Below are 24,088 nucleotides of genomic sequence, written 5' to 3' on the forward strand. Positions count from 1 at the left end.
AGCGGGGGTATGGCATATCAATTCAGAAATTGCTAATTTATGACCCCGTGAAACTGTTTTAACAAAATATTGCCGAACTTTAAAATTCAACAACTTAAACTCGTTATTTGTTATCGAATCAGGTTATGCTCAGTGAATTTTACTCTATTTACTTACATCAGGTCCATGCTTAAATACAATTATTTTCCACCTGCATGGATTACCCCTTTTGTTTTATTAAGGGTAAGATCGAGTCTGTATAAACATTTACAATATAGGCCTATAATGAATTTGCACAAAAACACAAACATACAATACTGTTATGTTATGAATCATTCAAAATGTAGGAAAGTTAGTTTTTACTTTGGATTTCTTCTATTTCTCTTCTTCTTCTTCATCTTCTTCTTTTCTTCTTCTTCTTCTTTTGCAGCCATAATAGTTCCGTTTAGTCTACATTTTTTTTGCTTCATGATCCATTCCAATAATTACCCTATCAGGTGCTGATCATTTGTCACATTCTTACATCTGATTTTCTGTTCAACTTTTAATCAATTCAACATCATGTCATTCATCTCCATCCACTTATACCTTGTTCCGCCCCGACCCCCCCCCCCCCCGGCCCCCGCCCCCACCAAGGCCGACCGTCGTTGCGCGCGCAGCAGCACTGGCTGTCGTTGTTGATGGATGTACTGCAATTGATATTCCGAACAATTAGAAGTGTTGTAAGTTAATATTGCACGAGTTAATTATTTAAAGATTCTGCTTAAATTAATTGTGTATGCGATAAGATAAGTTTGCAACCTTGCGTTTAAAAATTGATGTGATAACTTAATAAAGTCTAGGCCCTATAGTATTTCCGTTTCACCTCACCTGTCGCAAGTCAGTCAGTGGTCACGATATATCTTCAGTCCCATTCATTGCTTTTCATGCATGGCCTGGAGTCCAGGCTGGACTAAGTTACGGGGGGGGGGGGGGGGGGCACTCACGTATTGCGAGGTTAGTATTAGTAATAGTATACTAACCTCGCACCACGAACCGCGTTTGGCAGTGGATTTCTAACTAGTGGGTCGCGCGTGCTGGGATCCGGATCTCACTTCTTGGGTCCACAACACACGACTTCTATGGCTTGATTTTTCTGTGCGCGGCGGCATGTAACGAACCCTTGGGTGGGGGGGGGGGGGGGGGCTCCGGCCTAGAATCCAATGTAATATATTGTCGTGTGTGTGATGCTGAACACTACAGTACAGTTAGTATCCATGCTCTCATAATCGATTATTTCATTGGATTGTAAAGTTGGCCCCTGGCCTTGTCTGCGCAAAGTTATGGTTAATTTTTATTCTAAGTTAACTTGAAATTGAATTGAATATGAAATTATTTCCTTTTTATTTGACAAAAAATTTATTTGTCAATGTCTGACAATATTTCTTATTAACTTGTTAGAAGTCTATTCTTATGAGTAAGTGTTACCATTTTCAGTTCATGAATATTCATTACATTTCAGCAAGAGCTCACAATGGCAGTGACGTCTGGCGCTAATGCAATTTTGCACCGGCCGAATTCGAGCAAATTTCCCCACCAGTATCTGTTCGCAAATGTCATCAGTAGCAGTGCACGACCAATATGGGAGCCTCTCTCCAATATTGGGAGACAATCTTCCATATATTGGAGACTTGCTTTGCAAAAGGATAAAAGAAACAGCACCAACAAGAACATAATTTTTTCCACCCAAAATTTTGTTTCACCGAGGTCAGAAGCCTGTTTCAATTGTGTGTTGATGACAAAAAAAAAAAACCAAAAAGTAGATGGTCAATTTTTAAAGTAGGTGGTGAAAGGGGTAATTTTTCATGAGGAATTTGCATTTTGACTTGCCACCAAGAAACAAAGGAAATCTGACTCCCAAACTGGAGACTGTCTCTGACATTGGATACCCAAATTCTTTACAAAAGTCTCTGATATTGGAGATAATCTCCCACATTGGAGACAGTCTTCCATATTAGCTGTGCGCCTCTACTGGTCATAGCAAGTATCTTAGTCACAGGTCACGGTCAATATGACCACCGCTTTTCCGAATATTGTGATCGGGAACGGCTGTATTTTGTCTTCGATCTTGGCGCCATCATTCAAATTCTCAGACATTGCTTCGCTTGGATTCGCCGTAATTTTTATATCGACTGAAGTTAGAGACCAAAATCATGCAAACATGCAGTGAACAACGGGTGAGCTGCCGTAGTTGTCGCGAGGGAAAATGTTTTATTGTGGCAGTGGAAGTGGTGATGATCAAGGGTCTAAATGTGGTCTATGTTGGAAAATACAATTATTTTGCTCTTTGGAGGCAGACTACAAAATATAAATCTTATTCCAAATGTGCTTTTGAAGTTTTCCCATTGAAAACTACTAGATCTACGTTGCAAGCCATGCATTGACTGCATGTTCTGCATATATAACAGTGACACAACATTCGCTCTGGCGATGTAAGATTTAGGGTTAGGTATACAGTAGGATTAGGGTATAGTGTTAAATCCAGGGTAGTATAGATGTTGGTCATCCCATCAGTGTGTGGAATTTACAGCGGAGCATTTGTTGCCATGGCGCCATGGCAAATGTCATGGAACCTCCAGACTATAACATGCTAATTTGCCAAACATATTGAATCAGCCTGCATTGTCTGTGCACATTAAAGAGTGATATGATGGTTCAGATTGATGTGCAAAGTAAAATGGTGGTCAGGAGTGTTGTACTATGCCTTTGGTCTGTTCTCTGCATTTTTTGTTTTAAAATCCTGTTGACAACTGAATTCTTATTCTAATTATTGTATATAATTGGCTCTTTACAGAGACCACCTTGTTCCAGCTAGCGACAGATTAAGATCAACCATTAACTGCATCTCTTTCAGGATACCATGTCGGCCCATTATGGACAGTTTCCCCCTGGGAGGGGACTGTCTCCTAATGCCGTGGAGCTCGGACAGCAGATCACCTTGGCTAGACAGCTCCTGATGAAACAGAAACAGGCGGAATCCAGAGCAGATGCATTTTTCAAGAAACGCTCTTCCATGAGGCCGGCGGCGCATATCTTGCCGATGAAGAAAGGTGAGTAGTGAGCTACTTGGTCTACAATATAGCTGGTATACTTCTCAGCCATTAGACAAAATGGTGAATTAGCTAAATGGCAATTAAAGTTATTTCCATGTGGGATATGAAACCAAACAGAAGGTAGGTGATGCGGCTGTGTAGACCATTGGCAATTTACTGGTGAGTAGAGTATGGCACCATCTGACCCGGACAGCAGTCATTTGTTCGATTCGTATAATATTGAGACCTGACTATTCCAGGGACCACTATTAAATTGCATGTAGGGAAACGGCCCTGTTTCATGAAAGCATCATAAAACCAGCTTAACGCCAAATCTAGACAAGCCAAGGTGGATAATATTTCTCTGTTAACAAGATGTATACTTTCCACGTGCCAATTCCATGCTTCAGCATCTTTTCCAATCAGCGTACATGTATATAGTTATCTTGGAGATGGCGTCAAGCTGCGTTGAGTTACGAGTTCCGATACTTGTGAAACAGGCCCTTGGTTCGTATGTACATGTATGCACATAAATGTACACATATCACTTCAGGCTGGTGGTTACAATAGAGTCAGAGAGATAGTATATAAGTCTAACCCAGGTTTGACTCTTATAAACATTGCACATGAAAAACAAGATACTAGTACTAGTATTTATTTTCTATGTGCTTTATTTTGAAGTGATGGAAATCAGAAAAAGCATATCAGCATATGAAATAACCCTCTTTTATGTAATGTCCATTTCATTTCATGTTTTATTTTTCAACCCTATCTTGTTATCAATTTTGATGGAAAAAAAATTGATAACATTTACAACTGGATTTTTTTGGGCTCCACTAATTCATAAAATTCATTGTACCTGCACCCCCCCCCCCCTCTCCCTACATTTGTCTCTTTGTTCCTCCCTCATTATCACAATTATTGTAACCATATTGTTATTATTTTTTATCATTATTATTATTACTATTACCATGTATTATAATTTGTGTCACTCTTTCGTTGTTACCTTCAATATTTTGTATAACCTCCTTTGAAACTGTCTTCCGTCTCTCCTTTATACTATAGTTTTGTAATATACGTATTGAAACTAAGTTACAGGGGCTTGCCTCCCATACAAGCTTTGCTTTTCTTGGCAAGCCCCTCCGTTCTGTTTTATATAGTTATTAGTCAAAGTTACTTTAGTTTGCATTATAGTTCTCATTGTTTATACCTTCTAATTCTTATGCATTATTCCAATTGATGTTGTACTTTAAATTTGACTATGTATTGTTACTTTGATTTTGTTGTGCTTTGTAAACGGAAAATGAATAAATCTAAATCTAAAAAATATGAAAATTAATACTATTATAATTATATATTATAATTATAATTGTATTACTTCGAAGTTACAGTATAGTGAGTTTTTAATTCGTGATAGGGTGTGCTCTTTTAACCCATTGAATACTGAATTATGTCATCCCCATAGACTTTGTACAGGTATGACCCGGTTCCAGTAGGCAACGGGTTGACAGACTTGTAGTGCTTGGGTTTCTTGATAGAAATCAAAGCAACAATTGGAGAGGGGGGGGGGTGGGACGCTTAGAACAGTGAAATCCATACTATAATCAAGTAAACAATGACAAGATTATGGATGTGACTATTGGTAAAGGGGTCAAGTAACTGTTGACGTTTGCAAAATCTGAGCCATGCTCTCATTGCATGCAATGTTTCAAGAGGAAATCCTGACAAATTCATTTCATTATCATTCTTTTCTTTCCATGGCCTATATTGTTAACTCAAGTGTCCATATTGAGTATTGGCCCTTCATGACGCATCCTCATTATCACAGTAATAAAATAAATGCCCTTTTGGACTAAATGCTTTGTTCTGGGTGTTTGATATAAAAGATGATGCCAAGAGTGGAAAGAGTACTACCTACTTGAGTGTGGCAGATGATGAAGATCTAGATGATATTTCTTTGCACAAGCCGGGAGGAGATAGTAGCCGCAGTCTCTACTCGGGGATGTACACTTCACGGAGTGAGAAAAGAAATCAACAGAATAGTCCTCTTGGATCAGCAAGAAAGACTGGTGGGTAATATCAGTGTATTGACTTTGAAATGATAATAATTTATACTGGAGCTTGTCACTTACTTTATCAGAACTTCAGAAGTCTCTAATAGTAATAGTGCAGCATATAATAACTTTGACTCCATTTTCCATTATTATTATCAGCATCATCATCATCACCATCATTACCATTATGGCCAATATCGTCTTCTCCACTATCATTGTCACTGTTATTGATATTGCTTAAATTATTATCAAATATTATAAAAAAATCCCCACCACCACATCATCATCATCACCATCATCATCATCATCACCATCATCATCATCATCATCACCATAATCGCCAGTATCGTCTTCTCCACTATCATCATCACTGTTTTTTATATCTTTGCTTAAATTATTATCAAATATTATAAACATCTCCAACGGCTTATTATATTCACTCGCGTTCGTAATCACTCGCGTCGGGTTGGTAATCACACGCGTTTTTTATTTTTGGCGATTTTTTTTTTTTCGGTGCGATTTTTTTTCTAACGGTGTCTTCAATGGGACAAACGTACTGGAAAAATAAAATGAAATTGAAATTCGAGTTTCGTTTTATTTTAAGCTGGTAAGTGCCTTAAATAAAACGTTCTCGACCACTGTTTTAAGATAACAAGCAAATTTTGACTACTGTTTTAACATAATCACATTCCACATCTTAAATCTTAGAGCCATAGGCGGCGGAAGCGGGGGGGGGGGCTCCCCCTAAAAAAAGAGAGAGGGGGGGAGAAAGGAAGGGAAAGAGGGAGAAAAGAGAAAGAAAGAAAAAAGACAGACAGAAAGAAAGAAGCAAGGAAAAAAGGAGAAAGAAAGGAGAAAAGGAATAAAGAAGAAAAAGGAGGAAAGGCTACTCTCGATTTAGCTTTGCCTTTGGAGGATTTTCCTGAAGTCTGTGGTATTCTTTATAAAGCATAGTGAGGTGCTACAATTTCATAATATCACTATTTATTTGCTTCTTCCTTTCTTTGTGAATTATTCTACACTAACGTAAAAATCAGGGAGGAAAAAAGTGCTGAAGAAGAAAAGCAAGAAGGAGGAGGAGAAGTAGAAGAAGAAAAAAGAAGATGGAGGACATAAGGGGGTAAAAATAAAATTAAAAAGAGAAAATTGAGGAGAGGATGTAGAAGAAGAGAAAGAGAAGATAAAATAAGGGGAAGACTGAGAAGAGAAAAGGAAGAAGTGAGAAGGGAGATGAACAATAAGGACAAATACAGAGAAATTTAAAAAAACAAATACAGAGAAATACAGAGAAATTTAAAAGAACAAATACAGAGAAATTAAAAAAAAAAATAAAAATGTTTGAAAAAAACTCCTCAAAACAGACTGCTGCCAGCTGTCTGGGGCGGATCAAGCTTGTTATCTATTCTTGGTACTTAAAACAGTAGTCGAGTACATTTTATTTTAAGGCACTTAATTGCCGGCTTAAAACGAAACTCAAATTTCCCTGCATGTCTGTTTCATTGAAGACACCGTAAAAAAAAAATCGCACCGAAATAAAAAAAATCGCCAAAAATCCAAAACGCGAGTGATTACGAACCAGAACGCGACGCGAGTGATTATAAACTGCCTCTCCAACACCACCACATCATTATCATCATCATCATCTGTCTTTTTCACAATGATCGTCGTCATCATCTCATCATCACTATCTTTATCACAATCATCATCATCATTATCATCATGATCATTATCACTTTCTTTATCACAATCATCATGATCATCATCAATTCATCTTGATCATTATCATCATCATCATCATCACCATCATCATCATCATCAGCATCATCATCGCCATTATCGTCTTCTCCACTATCATTATCACCGTTATTGATATTGCTTAAATTATTATCAAATACAGTATTATAAACATCTCCACAACCACAACTCATCATCATTTTCACCATTCACACTTATCATCTCTGTCATCAACACCATCATCGTCATCATCATCATAATCATTAATTTCAGCCTGATGAGTATGGGCATTGTTTTTAAGATATATCTTTGTCAATAATTTATTTTGTTTAGGTGATGAATTGCTTGAGAAATGGAAAGTGCAGAGCGAGATGAGAAGATTAGAAGGTAAGCTTCAAGAGAAAACAAAAGAAGTAGCCATGCTGGAAACACAAGTCAACCACACTCTCAGAGCAGCTCAAAGTAAAGAGAGGTAAGGAATTTTGATTGATTTGATTTTGTTATTTTCTTTTCAGCCTATTTTTTTGTTTGATTAATTGATTAATTGAATAGTTTATTGATTGATTGATTGATTTATTCATTCATTTGTGTCATTCTTTCATATATTTATTTATTTGTTTATTTATTTATTTTCATTTATTCATTCATTTATTTTGTTTCTTTTTATTTATTCATCCATCTGTCCGTCCAAACTTAATTCATTGCCATTAAAACAGAAAAATCAATAATGTAAATACTTATAATGAATTTTTAACTGAATTCAAATAGAAATCATGCAACGAGAATCATCGAGCCCAAAATGTTGGATAGTTGCATTGCATTGATAGCGTGATTAAAAGATGCATAAAGGTGCTTTCACAGTGGATTTTAAATGTTTCTCATTGTTTTGTCTTTTGTGAATGAGATGAATAGCAATTATACATATGATATGATTGTTAGAATCTGCATAAAACCATAATTTAGCTCTGATGCAGCAAAGTGATCTACACCTGCGTGGGCTCACACCACTTTATAGTCTATACTACATGTACATGTAGATGATCACTGATGAAATGCAAAATAATCAGTAGAGAAGTGGTAATTAGACTTTTTGGAAGAGAGTTAGACTTGAGTAATTGACCAAACGTGGTAGTCCACATGGGTTTAGCCCATGTAGTTTTGTTTTTATTGAAATTGTATCAGATATATTGAGAAGTAGGCAATCTGCTTGAAGACTAAATGAACTTTAAGTGATATGATTGTATTCAGTATTTTATTTTTGCAGGAATTTAGCCACATTGAAAGCCGTATGGGACGAGACAGCAGCCAAGCAGTCTAGAGCGCGCCAACGGCTACGCCATTATATAGACGACCTGGCTGATAGGGCCGAGAAGGCAGAAAATCAGGTGGAGGACTTGAAAACATCGCGTACATTATCCAGAACTGCTTCTATTTCGAGGTATGAAAATCTTTTTGATAATGTTAATGCTTTGTCATTTGCATGAAGCCACAATGTTGTATAATGGTTTGATTTCAGCCTCTAACTCACCATATCTGGCCTGCCTTTACACTACTTGTTCTTGATTGCAGCACCAATATCAGAGATGCCAATCTTTCTGTTTGCAGTATTTCATCCCTTTCTTATCCTTAAAAAATCTTAAATAAGAAACGCTTTTTCTCAAAATTGTAATGAACATGCATACAGGTCTATTGGAGAAAGTTGAAAATACACCTTTATTTACCGAAAATCCCTCAAAGTACTAGTATTGCATTATTTTCTTTTTTTATGGGGTTGGCAATATGGATCTAATGCCATTTTAAACTGTCTCCTTATTTACACATGTGATGATTTCTACCAATATGTTTATAAAATGCATGGATGAAATGATTGGGATGGATGATAAATCAGTTTGTGATGCCATGGGGTACTTGGTTATGGGCAATTCCATAGGTTGGTGGACATGAGCTCAATGTGTCTTTGTACATAAAGCCCATCTGAACCGTAACGTGAGTAACCACTTTATCTGCACCCATAGTAAAAACCATGTGTTCTTTATTTTTTGAATTATGTACAAATTTGTCTCCCTAATATACTTCTTTGAAATGGATATAATCAACTTTCATAAAAGCCTTGTATAAGGACACTTTTCACTTATGTCCACTTTTCATTTTATGCATGTCCAAATCATGTAACATGAGTAACCAACACATTTCAAAGATTTGCCAGGAGCATAATGAAATTTCCCAAGTTTTGTTTTTATACAAAGGATAGTCAGACTGCGTACTATGTTGTGATAAAGAGATGTTTAGTTCCTATCAATAATGATGGAGTTACAGCTCCAAGTATGGGTCAAGGTGTCTCCAAATGTAACGTGGGTAACCGTGGAATAGCCCTTATGCATTCAACTCTTTGGGGAACAGATTAGCTGAATACAGTGTATGATGTAAATATTTGTTATTGAGATTTGAGGTCATATTTTGCCACGTTATTTGCTAAAGATACTCACTCAGAACATTTGATCTAAAATACTGTTGTTTGGATTACAGAATGCATGTTGATATTTATTTCATATTGACTGGCCTTGAGGGGAACATCAAATATGTTGCCCACAACAGAATCGTATTGACCCGAGCCTATAGGCGAGGGCAATATGGTTCTTTTAAGGGCAACATATTTAATGTTTCCCGAAAGAAGAGCCAGTCAATATCATTATTATTTCCTAAGGCTGTACAATGTGTAATTCAAGCTATTATTTGGAACAATTAATATGCCAATTTGCTTATTACTCCTTCTAATTTCAGGCTTTTCACGAACTTAGCGAAGTACCCCCTTAATAAGCAATTGTGACGTAAATTGTTACCTTGCAGTCGCGCATCATTCATGCGCGCGCACATACACTTAACACGTAGAAATCTACAATGCATTGGTAAGGTGGTTCCAGCCAGATTTTTCAAATGCTGAAATTAGAGATCAAATTGGCTCCTACTGCTCAAGCGCATTTGCAGAAATATGGCCAATATTGCCCTCTTGTCTTGTACAGGATTCCTATGGGCAAAACCTGGGGAGGGCAACATGGCAAATGTTTACCTCCTTGGTCTCGGATTGAAAGTAGCGAGCGAAATATGACTTTAATTTATCTGCTAAAATGCCTTGTATAGGAAATTATCTTGTATATTCATACATAATTTGCATTTTATGTGATACAATGTAATAATATTTTGTCCTCATGTAAATTAAAGTTCTATTTTCTCTTTTATAAAGATCCAGTGATGGTTACAAAGCGATGGACAGACTTGTTCCGTCACACGATCACTATGTACCAGACCCAAATATCACACTCAGTATGTCCAGAAAGACCATGCCACACCAGTATCCACCTGAAGATCATAGTGGTCTTCCAAGAAAGCCTTTAGGCAGAGACGGACTGTTCCCGTCGCAAGGCCCTGGACATGGTCTTATGGCGGGACCGGTAGATATCGCCAAATCTCCCTCTGGATACAGTCACCTCGTTGAAGATCCGATTCAGGCCAGCCGCGCTCCGGAAGTCAGTCATGTGCCTCACTTGCAGTCAGCCGTGCAAAGGACATTACGGAATGCTTCATATGAAACCCCTTCAGCCAGTGTGTCCTTGGGGATACCTTCTGATGGTGGAGACCTATCGGCTTCTCAGTGGCCCAAGACATCATCCTACATTCCAGCAGCATCTTCTATCAATGACAGGGATCCCATCTTCAAGGATGAGAACAACTGGAATGACATGGACTTCCTGGAGGAAGTCATGGAGGATGTGGTGAGGAAACGTGAAGAACAACAAAGACAAAGTCGCCATGACAACCCACGTGCTTCGCCCACAGCTGTTAGCAGAGGCTTCTCCCCTCTTCCTTCGCACGGTGTTGATTATTCCCGTCAGAGTCCAGATTATAGATATGATGACCCCGGAGTCATGGATCAAGAGAGTGGATCTGATGTTTCAGTGACATCGGTGTCTCAGTGGTCGGAGGAAGGACGTGCAACTTATCACTATAGGAGAGGTAAGTAAATTAGTAAACTACTAATAAATGAATGGAAATGAATGAATGTTAAGAAAATATAATTTATAGAATATTGATTAATTATTGCAATATAATTGAATTCAAAATTATTAATTAGCTACAGTTAGTATGCCTTGTATGTTCTTTGATATTTTGTGACTCTAGAAACCTGGAAACCTACTGTATATTAAGTTCATCATTTTGGTTGTTTATTGATATATTAAAGAAATCATGAGATATTATGGAAAAGACTCAGTCTCATTGATATTTTTTTGTTTTGAAACATATTGTATAGTCGCCATTTCTTTTCCAGTGGCATGCAATTGTGCTTCCTTTTTTTATAGCTCATGGATTTATATGTTGTGGTTTATATATAAGGTTCACTTAATTACAGAGCATCGTGTCAAAATACAAATGGAGAATGAAACACCATGGTCAGGGGAGGGCAAAACTGGAACCCTAACTTTGATTTTGGGCCCAGTTTTGGGAGGTTCATGCCAATTGTTCAGTGGTGATACTGAGCACATTGTTATAATTGATTATTTCAGCAAGAGTTTGTAAATTCTTAACCCTGCATAATTCTGTAAAGGCCTATCTGTCAAAAAAAAAGACCCACCTTAAAAGTCCCACTTTTTTAATGTCTAGATATCAGTTATGGGTTGGTCTATATGGAGGTGCACATCTTAGGGTTTCATTTCATTTGTTTATTTCTTTAAATTTTGTTTTTGATTAAGACTTCATTTTATTTTCCCCTGTGAAACTGAGCGCTTTAAAGAAACACCTGATTAAGCGCCCTACAAATGTTACTTACAATTAATATCATTATTAATTTCAGGTAAATTCCTACATCATTTTGAGCCAAGAAAGCGACGAGTAATCCTCTTCCTAGTCTTTTCATACCTACGAACCTCCACCAAAATGAAGTGTGCTAGTGTGTGCAGAGAATGGCGAGATGTATGTCACCAACCGGAGTTGTGGCAGTATGTCCACCTTCGTAGCAGGCAGATATCCTCCAAGGTAAGAATCACTTTATTCCTTTTAATTTCCCATCAGAAACATTTGTTTCATTATATTCACTTTTACCTCATTTTTGTGTCACCTGCCTCACCAAGAGTAGCCTTTTGTCGAGGCCCTGTCGGCTGCTTTCTGAGCGAACATGGCTAAGCAAGGGATATAGCGAAGCAGAGCGCCGCGAGACAGGGCCTCTTGACATCTGGGCCGAATTTCACCGACTTTCTTTTGTTATTTATTGTTTTTACCAATATTCCAACCAAGAACTGGTCGGTGAAAATCATCCAATGAGAGCGCAAGCCGCTATGACGTCATATTGAATATTCATGAGCTCATCTTGAATACCGACCCGTGGATTCTTGGCGAGGAGTGACAACGAAATATCAAAGAGCATTGAATATGCCTCTAAAATGCTGAATATTGACCGATTTAAGGATTTGCAAGTCGATGAAATTAAATCTGCACTGAAAGGACGAGATGTTTTTGTTAATCTACCCACAGGATATATGGAAAAAATGTAATATTTCATGTGATTCCACTATGCGTCGATTATCGATCTCCGCTGTGCAGTGAGGGAATGTTGGAGTGAGTTGCTTCCCCTTGACTCGAGTCTGACCAGCGGCTGACCACTATCTCCCAGGAAGTTTCGGGGCGGTGATGGGTCTGTTACGGCCAGTACTAGTATTAGCAGTAGTAGTACCACTACTTGTAGCATTTTGCTGGTTATATCCCCTTTAGTGTCCCGCAATTAAATGACTCCCCTGCAGAATAGTGGACTACGAACTTCGGACGAAACAGCTTTGACATTTCATTGGTTTACTAGGTGACCGGTAATATCATGACTCATGTATATTCATTAGGAAGACGTTCCTCATGAATATATAATTCAGCTCAGATGTCAAGAGGCCCTGGCTCGCGCCAGGCCTAATTCGCTTTGCGAATTAGGAAATCCCTCGCTTCACTCGGGAAGCAGCCGCCAGGGCCTCGACAAGAGGCTACACCAAGAGAGGCTATACTACAGGTGATATACTAGCTGAAAAGTGTTGTCAGATGGTTCTGTATCTTGCCTTTAAAACTGAGGGTCATTGATTCAAATCCCAGCCAAGGTATAATTTCCTTCAGTAAGAAATCGATCTGTAATGTGCTGCACTCGGCCCAGGTGAGGTAAATGGGTACAAGCAAGAATCAATTCCACAAAAAGCTGTGAGCACCAGAATCAGGAGCTTCATCCTAGCCGGGGTAATATGGGAGCACCTTCAGCACCTAATAAGGTGCACGATATAAATACCCAACATTCTTATTATCATTATTACTATTTAATGAATATTAACCAATTTATCATCCTAACAGTTTCTGAAGACTATATCTGTATGGTGCACACAACTGAAGTGGCTAACCCTAGAAAAGCTTTCATCCAGAAACCGAAGAGATGATGAAAGTCATGATGTCTACCTCAAGAAAATCAGGTGGGTTTCAAGTTATCCAACATGTCTATGCAAGGAGATAAGAGCATGAGACCCTTGATATGAGTAACTCTTTTCAAATTTACTTTGTTTCTTTTCCTCCCTTCAGAGAATCTTTAATAAATGAAAAACAAAATCTTCCAACTTTGAAATGGTAATTGTGAATGTACAGTGTGATTAGATTTGAAATAATTCTTACTGCAGCAGTCGATATGGCTTGCTGTTACATAAAGATATTTCCAATTGTTTGTAATTTTTTAAATGTTAATTGGTCATAGATTTGCAGATTGATAATCTTGATTCAGGGAAAGTTATATACCCGAGTAAAATCAGATTAAACCACAGTCATGTGTAGTTTAACATATTGTATAAATAAACATATGTACAAGTATTGTATTATTTGAATGCAGAAATATAAGCAAATAAACAAACGTAGGAATTATCAGGTTCTGAAGATAATGCATTTATGTGACCACAGAATTGTCCATATATAACCAAAATCTAGTAATTAAGGTAATTATCATGAATTGTTTTGAATTTTGCTGTGATTTCAGAGGTTGCTTAGAACCAGGACTTGAAGCACTTTTACAATCAGCCGGCAGTGATCTTCTTACATTCAAGATTGTTGATTGTCCATACATTATTACTGAAAGGTAATTTGTTTCTTTTCTCCATCTTGTCTACTATTGATATTTAAATCCCCCTTTTTTTTTGGGGGGGGGGGGGCATGACAGGGGCAGAAATACAGCGAGTCAATGGGGGGGGGGTACTGCCTGCCCTTTGATTTTCAAAATATCAGAAAGTAAAAGAAGAATAATAAAATAGAGGCTGCATCACCTTTGTTATTCAATTAAGAACAAAATGATGTCACATCTCGGTTGTCTTCCTTATCCTTTTAAAATATCTTGGTGCCGCCGGGGATTTATATTTACTTTTGTTTGGGACAAATTGATTTAGGTCCTTCATTTTCCGTTTGATAACATTTTGTCATCATTTATCTTCCCTTGAATTAAGCATGGAATTTAGTTAACCCAGACTTCAGAAGAGGGGACATTGGTGTTAATTGTTCTCATGACTTTGAAGAGTGCATTACCTTCATTCAATCATATTGCATAACCCATAACCCATAAAGGCCACCGCACACCTTAGGACTGGTCCACAATCCGATTTTGGAGCAAATTGCTTTGTGCTCATTTTCTGAAATTGTGAAAGAAAATTATCAATATATTTGAGGTTCAAATTAAGTGTAAGAGTGCTAATATAGTGATCTTGGATGATTGCAAGCCTTTATTTTGGAGTAATGGCCAATTTGTAGCCGATCATACGATTGCTATGACGTCATTATGACTAGATGTTAAAGTCGCTTTTATTCTAATGAGGATGATAGCATAGAGATTTGAGCATAGGTATTTGTAAGAGGAATTTAGAACATTACACAGTAAGATATTCCATGACTCAATAGTATCATCGAATTCTATTTTTATTCCAAAATCAGGTCACAGACCAATCATAAGGTGTGCGGTGGCCTTAAATCATTTTGAACTATAAATTATCTTGCTGTCTCTTGCTTAGTGAAAATTTACATTTGAATTATTTCCTTTGATATTAATCATATTTTTTATCACTTTCTATCATTCTGCATTTTATCTGTACATTATAAACATATATGACCTGCCACCCCAAAACCAACAAAAAGTCACCCAAAATGAATTTGGTGTTTTTATTTTGTCAAAATTGATCAGCAATAACCCACACCAGTACTTGATTGAAAGTAGAAGATATTCAATGAGAGCAAGATTAAAAAAAGATAAGGCAAAAAGAAAACAAGGTTCGAATTTCGTGAGATGTGTACACTGTACAATTTCTATGAAACTCCCGAGCAGTCTTGGAAAAAAAAAAAAGGTGTACAGTAGGAAGTAAAAGAGTACCGTAACCCTTTCAGAAATGCAAATTTTCTTTTTTCTACTATTTCAAGAACACAAAGAGAACCCTCCCTTGCGACTCGTTATTGGTTTGGGGTGGCTTATACTAGTCTTTCAATGCCTTTATGTATTTAACACGTAATTCCATTGGTCCTATTGATTTCTAGATCTGGATCATGCCAGAATGCTTAGACACTGTCTATTGACCTTACAAGGAGGAATATCCTCCTAACATGTTATTGGTATGCAATGGGTGACTTTGTATAATATATTGCGTTTTGTTTACAGTTATCTGTTTCCTTCTCATCTTGGTTTTATTACATTTATTTGATGTTGTCTCTTGCTTGCTTGCTTTCTTTCTTCTTTTTTTTCCCCCTGTACTGTATATTGGGATTTTAGATCGAAAAGCATTAATCATTTCTAGCATTTCTTTCCTTTGCAATATCTTCTGTTTTTTTTAGAGTGATTGCAATGTGATAGTGTATTCTCCTTATTGATTGAAAACACGATTTATGAAAAAAAGTGAATAATGTGATTGCAATTCTTTGGTTAAACTGAGATTAGGTATTGGAAATTGGGAAAGTAACTTAATTGTGCTTCCTACACCAGCATCAACATTGAACTTAAAATCATCCAATATACTTTCTTTCTAACACTGTTGAATCTTGGGATATGAGGTTAACTAAGCTTGTGCTGTTCCTTCAGCTCTAAATCTTCCCCTTTCAATAAAATGGATGCTTTGAATTTGTATGAAATTGAATTTGTGGTGGAATATGTTTGCTAAAGGTGATATATTTCCCTTGTGTTGTCATCTTGAGTATTCATTCATTTTCATTAAGATAGGTACTTCCTATTGCATTTCCAATTAAATGCACTTGAGTAAATAACAAAAGGTCTATCCTGGTAGATTGGAGAAAATGATTAAAAATAATCACTAGAACGAGAGAAATATCAAATCTGATTTTATTGCTTTTGTTAAGGAAGAATGTGATATAAATGATGATAATGATACTCAGTTTTTATATAGTGCAAATACCAATTAAGTTTTGTAGCACTCTGAAATAGGTATAATGAGGAAGAAAGAAAAGTAAAATAATTTAGATTGGATTTGGAACCTATTATTAATGTAATTATAGAAACCAGAGACTGGGTACTACCTGCAATGCATCATGAATCAGGAAAATATAGGGTTTATATATGGAAAAGACAAAACCATTCTCTGATATACACTGTAATCAGGAAGTTTGTTCCTTTAATAGTTATCTAACTGCTGTGGTTGATTTATATTCAATAAACATTGAAAGATTTAAAAAAGTTAGTTCTTTAGTCGAGGGACTACATGTTGGAATACTCTTTCCCGATATGATAATGTCCAAATATTAACGGGGAATGGGGATGTCCGATGAGCACCATTCTGGAATTTAAATAAAGCTACTTAAAGGACAAGTCCACCCCAACAAAAAGTTGATTTAAATACAAAGAGAAAAATCAAACAAGCACAACACTGAAAATTTCATCAAAATCGGATGTAAAATAAGAAAGTTATGACATTTTAAAGTTTTGCTTAATTTCACAAAATAGTTATATGACATCCCGGTCATTATGCAAATGAGGGAACTGATGACATCACTCACTCACTATTTCTTTTGTATTTTATTAAATGAAATATGAAATATTCGAATTTTCTCCTCATTGTCCTGTGAAACCAAGTTTTATTTTGCCCCGAACATGTGGAATTACCATTGTTTAACATTATATGGTTTAGTCAAGTTGGTCCTTACTGTCAAATCTGTAAAAATTGAAATATTGTATAATTCAAACAATAAAAAACAAAAGAAATAGTGAGTGACGGACATCATTGATTCTTTCATTTGCATGTGACTAAATCGTGCATATAACTATTTTCTGAAAAATAAGCAAAACTTTAAAATGTCTTAACTTTCTTATTTTACATCCGATTTTGATGAAATTTTCAGGATGATGCTTGTCTGATTTTTCTCTATTGATTCAAATCATCATTTTTCTGAGGTGGACTTGACCTTTAATCTTATGATACTCATAGAGAAGGTGTTCATGTGAGAGGAGAGTGGCCAATTTATGCTGAAATTTTAGTGCAATTACAAGAACTGTGAATACCAATTTATCTTTCAGTGGTAACCAATGATAATGGATGCTTTCCATGTTTGATATGATAGGGTACTGTGGCTTGCCAGCTGTCATTGCCGGAGCCTTATGAGCGTGACATACATCAGCAAGACAGATCCTGTAGGGTCAGAGGTCATCTGGGCACTTGGAGCAGGATGTCGTCAGATTCAATCTCTGAAGATACCACCGAAACATCCCTGGTAGGTCATTCATTGGTTTTTTTTTTTGTCAATTTCTGTTTGTCTTTACAGTTACACTATGGGATTCTGAAAGAAAAAAAAAAGCAAACATAAAATCAGAGAATCAATCTTATGAAATGGAAAAGCTTTTTCTAAAGGTATAATACTACATTTTCAGTTTGGTAGACAGTAAATGAAAGCAGCTTTGTTGAATAAATTGTTTTTGTTGTGGTGTATTTATTATGGTTTTCATGTAGCCCTTTTCCCCGGCTGTTGTCAATCAAGCAATTTGCATATTTTTTACGGGCTATCCTTTTTCCACATTAGGCAATTGCAGAATTGGGGGGGGGGGGGGCTATTTTTTTCATTTTAAGGGATACTTTTTAGGATTAACAGGCAATTATGCAGTAAAAGTAAATATCATTATTCTGCCATAGTCAGAATTTTGATTTTCTTAATATTCTTGAATATTGTTAAGTGACAGATCTTGGGACAACTCTAGAAAGAATGGTCGCCCCAAAGCAAGCATTTTGGGGGACTTTTAGGGGCAATTTTGGATGTCAAGAGGGCAAAATCGCCCGTCGCCCTTATGTATTTCCTACGCTGATAACTGGCTCCTGCATTCAGGGTTTTTTTTTTTGTGTTTTTGTACTTGCGTATGGTATATCTATGATCTGCAGTTACTATTACCTAAATGTCACATTTGTAATTTGATCAATTATTTTGTATGTTTTTAGCATTGCTGTGATTTTTTTTTCTTTTGATTTAACTATAAATGCAGAAACTTATGCCAACAAAAACACACAAGGGATTTAATAGTGCCTTATATTTTATTATTAATCATCTTAAGTCTCAAAGCCTTTAGTGTATACGAGGACCTTGTACACCTCATTTTTGTACTTGTGTATGATATATCCATGATCTACAGTTACTATTATCTTAATGTCACATTTTAATTTGATCAATTATTTTGTATGTTTTTAGCATTGCTGTGATTTTTTCATGTTGATTTAAATGTAAATGCAGAAACTTATGCAGAAAAAAACCCACAAGGGATTTAACAGTGCCTTATCTGCTATAAAGCTTTTAGTGTGTACGAGGACCTCAAAAGCCCCTGATGAGGTTACTTTAACGCAAAATAAAAGATAATAATTACACAGTCAAAACATTTTATTTTCAAGTTTACTTTCATTTTCCAATATGGTTACAAATGAGTCTTTCTTTGTATTGTTTATATTGCAGTGAGAAACCTAAGAGGTTTAACAGTGCCTGCGTTGCTATGATTGGACGCTGTTGGACTCAACTCAAAGCCCTGAGTGTCGGGGGACCCAGTGTCAAAGTGGAATCACTTTCAGTTGTTGGTGAGTACAGTCAAGCATGACCCTTTGACCACCAGTCTATAGACCACAAGTTTTTCCCCCCGTGTAAAAATACGCCATAGTTTCCTTATTGAAGGAGGCTTGTACCAAAAAGATGGGTAGTGTCGCTTCACGTCCAAAGCCCCCCCCCCCCCCTCCTGCCTCCAGGTTTGCAGAAAGGGGCCTTTCGGACTTTTTCTCTTATATATATTAGAGATGATAAAATTGTATTTTTAGTTTAAAGTTTCACAAATTTTGTTTCCCTTTTAGGCATGTACCAAAAAGGGGTGGGTAGCATTATGTAAATGGGCACCCTACCCTTTGTCCACCTCCCCCCTTTGGGTTTTGCCAAAAGGGTGCATTAGGACTTTTCCTCATGTAATATTAAAGATGATGAAATTGTGTTTAAAGTTTATAGTTTCACTTTCTTGCCAAAGGCAATTAAAACATACTGGGATTTGAACCCAAAACCCTCTGTTTCAAAGTCTGGAGACTAATCCTCTGGGCCACAACAGTTCATTATTTCTATTTTTTTTTTAAAATACAATTTATTGTATCAAATCTGCCCCTCTGTGAGTGAAATGAAGTGTGTAATTTGTAAACTCAGATATATGACCACATTCGCATTGGAGAGATCAGCTAAGCTGTATTTCATATATTTTGGTATATGCAATATTATGTAAAAAGATACTTGTCATATCATTAATTTGTGTTTCATAATAGATGGGCCATCAAAGTTCATTGTGATGATGAGCTTGTTGCTCAGCAACTTTTTCCTAAAAAAAGCATGGGCCATGAGTGAGATTTAAAATTTGAAAAATCAGAGAAATGGTTAACTCCAATGATTAAGCAGGAGAACTAAAAGTGAAATCCCAGGAACACTGTAATGAGGATTGTAATCATTTTGAAAGAGAAGCACTATGATTATAATGCATTGTATTGACTCTTCAGTACACTGTGGTTGACCAATATCTTATGATGATTATTATTATTTCTTCATACTTATACTGCCTTTTTCCCAATAAGGCCCAAAACACTTGCCATGAAATATTTAAAAGGAATTGTTTCATCATAAAACTACAAACCACAAAAGAGATGGATTTTTAATGCCTATCTGAAAATTGCTAGTGATGGAGACTGGCTCATTGTAAGAGGCAATTCATTCCTGTATTTTGAAGCTGACACATTAAAAAGTTCTCTCACTGGCTAATGTACAAGTCAATGAATACCTGAGACGAAGAGGGTCACCGGCCGACCTAAGAGCTCCCGTTGGTGTATGCAGAGTCAAACAGTTGCTTAAATGTTCTGGATGCTGTTTATTCAGTGTTTTGTAGACGATCAAGAGTTATTTGAACATAATTCTCTTTTTCAAAAGATGCCAGTGAAGTGAATTAAAGAGTGGCTGGGAAGGGTGATCTTGATGATTATCTCGAATGAGTTATCTCACAATAAGGGTGCAACTTGCTCCCACTTGTTACAATTCACACTTATACTTTAATCTTCTTCCTCTCTATAGTAAGGTCATGTGCCAAACTACAGGTGCTTGAACTAGATCACATGATCAAGGTAACGGAGGAAAAGGCAGTCGAGCTGTGCCAAGATGGATTACGAGGTCTCCATACTCTTATTCTTAGACATACACCCATCACTCCTTCAGCTATATTACATTTTAATGGTGAGTTTTATTTACCAGTCCTCATTAGTGACATGTTTTTTTATATTTCATTCATTCATTTGTATTTTTTTATTTATCAATTTTACTGTATCTGTCTGTCTATGTATGTATGTATGTATGTATCTATCTATATGTCTGTCTGTCTGTCTATCTATCTATCTATTTGTCTTTCTCTTTTTCTCTATCCATTTTTTTAAATTCATGTACAGTATGTATATTACAAACAAAGTTTGGAATAACCTGTAAATATGGCATTTTTCCAAGCCACATTCCTTTTGGTTTATGAACAACTTTCTTTAAAACCATTCTAGCGTCAGTATCTCATAGGTTGAGCTTGGACTAAGTTGATCATTCTGAGGTGTTGAATTATTGTTTTAGTGGCCTGAAATAGAGTAGTGGGTGTGCAGGGCTTTGTGACCATAAGCAAAAGGCGCTGTATCAAATGACTATTGGATTAGATCAGAAACGTAACCATAACCTCGACTGGACGCTTCATTCTATTATCTGTAAACCCACAAATATTAGTCTCCCAGATTGATTACCGGAATGAAAAAAAAAAAAGAAAATGTAATGATCAATCAAAATATTTGGAATTATTATGGTATTGAAAGTTATAATCAATGAGGCATAATACTTATTTGTGCATCTTTGTTATTTAGGTGCTTGTCCACAGCTGACCAGGATCTCGGTCCATCTAAGTCTGTCCGATTTCTTCCCTTTGCCTGCTAGTCCTGGACAGAGAAAAGAATTCAGTAAAGCGATTGAGACGCTCTTGGTATGTAGCATTCTCTTTAACCCTCTCAGTACCGTTGGCTTATCAGTTTGGAATAACTCAGTGCGCTTTCATGGCTTGGTACTGAGAGGTTTAAACCTGCTTATTGTCATCATTTAACTTTCATCATCATTGTCATTATCAGCATCATCATCACCGTCATCAGCATCATCAACATCATCATTGTCATCATCATTGTCATCAGTATTATCATTATCAGCACAATTGCTATGGTCGTCATCATCATCACCACTGCCACCACCATCGTCATCATCATCATCAACATCCTTGATGTGATCGTATTCAAAATGATCATGATCATTTATGTAGTCATCTGCACCACCACCATCATCACTTTCATCAGCATCATCATCATCTGCACTAGCATCATCACTATCATCATCACGATCACCATCATGAACACCGCCATCATCCAATTTCATAACTTCTCAATACTTTAATTGCTTCTTGATAATTGTTATGAATTATGTTGTCAAAGCATTCTTGTAATTCAGTATCCATGGAGATTGATTTTTTTTTCACTTTCACCTTCTTTTGTTTTATTTCATGCTCTAGGTTTTAAGCAAGAAAAGGTCTTTAGAAAACACCCTTCAGGTCAGAGCAGACTACAAGTAAAACTTCCAAGTATCCCTCCTTCACTGCCATTCCCAACCCTGGTTCCAGTTTTTAATGACAACATTGATGTTAACTTTGATATCAATTGTCATTTCTGTAGCAACCTTTATTTTTATTGGCTATTGTTACCGTGGTAGCGTCATTGAAGGAAAGTGTCCATCATTACTTAATTTATGGGACAGGCCCATGTGACTAAAATGTGAGGCATTGGATTTGGAAATTAATAAAGTGGCTTTGATGGGAGGAAATTATAATTTGAAGACAAATTTTCGGCATTAGTCCTATGTGTTTACGATCGCATGCTCGATCTGTTATGAAAATCATAAGTCAGAAAAAAATTGGAACCAGTTGGATTCGAACCTGCCATCTACTGCTTTCCGGGCAGCTAATAAACCACCAGGCTATTCTGGTTCACGGCTAAGTCACGATGAACTGGAATTCAAATACCCTAGATCCTCTTCTTTCTAACTCGTTAAAATATGAACATGCAGTCCACCGTGGACTATAGATAGTAAATAAAGGGGTTTAATAGGAGGAGATCTACAATCTTATCCGAAACATGTGCTCTAATCAACTGAGCTATGCTGCCTCTTTGTCTACTAACCTTTGGTCTCGTTACTATTTAGCCCATTTACCATTTCGTATAATCTTTATTTTTTGTTTGAAGTGTTCAAGTTCTGCCATGTTTTAGATATTTAATTGTGAAATATGTACCGGTAAATATCAATAAAAATCTCAAAATTCATTTTGGGAGACTTATTGTTGATTTTTGGGTGGCTGCACGGTCACAAATAAAAGAATCATAACAAAATCTGTGCTTATAATCCCCCACCTTCATTCCATTTAAATCAGTGGTACTTTTACAGTTTCTTTGTTCATTTATCTAGAAATTTTTGAAGAGTAATGCTTCATTTAGTAAATGATTCAATTAATTGTCATTCTGTGTACTTACGTTTGAATTTGTGAAGAAAAGGTATCAACAACCCTCCCCACCACCATTTTTCAGGATTTATCCACTGATAATTTTGTTCTCAATTCAGCCATTCACATTCCTTATGCTGCAGTCACATTTCCCCTACGGGGGCCAGACGGCGAGTTGAAAGCAGCCTTTATATTTATTTTTATTCAACCCACCTATATTTAGCTGGTAAAAAAAAATGGCTGTTTTCGACTCGCTGCATAGCCGCCGTAGGGGAAATGCGACTGAGGTGTTACTGCTCTAGTCATATTTACTTCTCTGTTTTGTCAGTTGTTGTCTTTCATGTCTGTATTGCAATATTGTCCTGAAACCATTCTCATAACACACATTCGCAATGTGATGTACATTTAGGATATATTATGAATAAAAATGAATTTATTGGTGAATATGTGTTCTAATCTAAATTTGTATATTAATGAACAGCAACTCTATTTAAAGACTCTACTAGCAAGATTTAGTATGTATATTTTTGTAGATCATTTTGCATATTGTACTGGTACAGATGTGTAAAGATAAGTATTGGATTGTAATATTGGATTGGAAGCACGTAGCTGGGGGGGGGGGGACGAAAAAGAAACCCATGTTCTCGGCTTCTAAATATCTAACAATTTTGACTGATGACCTCCTTTTTTTTTGGCTCATCAAATTTTTCAACCAAGGAATAGAAGGAACTGTACTCCTTATTTGAAAGCCCTGGCTACGTGGCTGGATTGAATTGTATATTTTTGCGTCTAAAAAGCAATAATATTAATATAAGTATTGGAATTATTTACTGTAGTCTGTTGGTGCATTATTATGATCTCTAGTATTTGATGCAAAGGCAAACATTTATCTGTTTCACAGAGAAGAATTGGTGTGTTGAAAAAATAAATATATATATTTTGTTTTTCCATATGAGGCCCCCCGTGTTGTCATGTCACCGTGTATTTCAAGGTGTGTTTATGATTAATTTAGATGTTGGATAAAAGTATATATTTTAAGCATTGTCGTTAAAACATAGAATTAAGAGAATTGAAAAAAATTGTTTTATGAGCTTGTAAAAGCTTGTAATTCCTTATCCTTGTTTGCGAATTTCTGTTTGACATAGTACAAGTGTACT

General features: G+C 36.4%; 1 protein-coding gene across 2 annotated transcripts; it reads left to right on the forward strand.

The window, feature by feature from the left end:
* The first annotated feature begins 631 nt into the window (after window positions 1-631).
* Window positions 632-23,881, forward strand: LOC129273680 (F-box only protein 41-like). Of its 2 annotated transcripts, none has more exons than XM_064107994.1 (14): window positions 632-701; window positions 2,873-3,068; window positions 4,937-5,119; window positions 7,172-7,310; window positions 8,103-8,276; window positions 10,080-10,849; window positions 11,685-11,866; window positions 13,211-13,326; window positions 13,878-13,976; window positions 17,441-17,590; window positions 18,812-18,930; window positions 20,444-20,602; window positions 21,262-21,377; window positions 21,951-23,881. In XM_064107994.1, the coding sequence occupies exons 1-14, from the start codon at window positions 660-662 to the stop codon at window positions 22,008-22,010; spliced, it is 2,505 nt and encodes an 834-aa protein (XP_063964064.1). In that variant the 5' UTR covers window positions 632-659; the 3' UTR covers window positions 22,011-23,881. The 2 variants fall into 2 exon arrangements, with proteins under 2 accessions (XP_063964064.1, XP_063964065.1); XM_064107995.1 differs by having other exon boundaries at window positions 633-701; window positions 2,813-3,068.
* Window positions 23,882-24,088: the final 207 nt, after the last annotated feature.

This window comes from Lytechinus pictus, chromosome 12 (assembly GCF_037042905.1).
Source record: "Lytechinus pictus isolate F3 Inbred chromosome 12, Lp3.0, whole genome shotgun sequence".
In the NCBI taxonomy this organism is placed as follows: Eukaryota; Metazoa; Echinodermata; class Echinoidea; order Temnopleuroida; family Toxopneustidae; genus Lytechinus; species Lytechinus pictus.

Coding starts and splice junctions, on each gene's coding strand:
- LOC129273680 (XM_064107994.1), top strand. CDS start 660: ATGGATGTACTGCAATTGATATTCCGAACAATTAGAAGTGTT. Junction 10,850..11,684: donor AACTTATCACTATAGGAGAG/GTAAGTAAATTA, acceptor TATTAATTTCAG/GTAAATTCCTACATCATTTT. Junction 21,378..21,950: donor AAGCGATTGAGACGCTCTTG/GTATGTAGCATT, acceptor TTCATGCTCTAG/GTTTTAAGCAAGAAAAGGTC.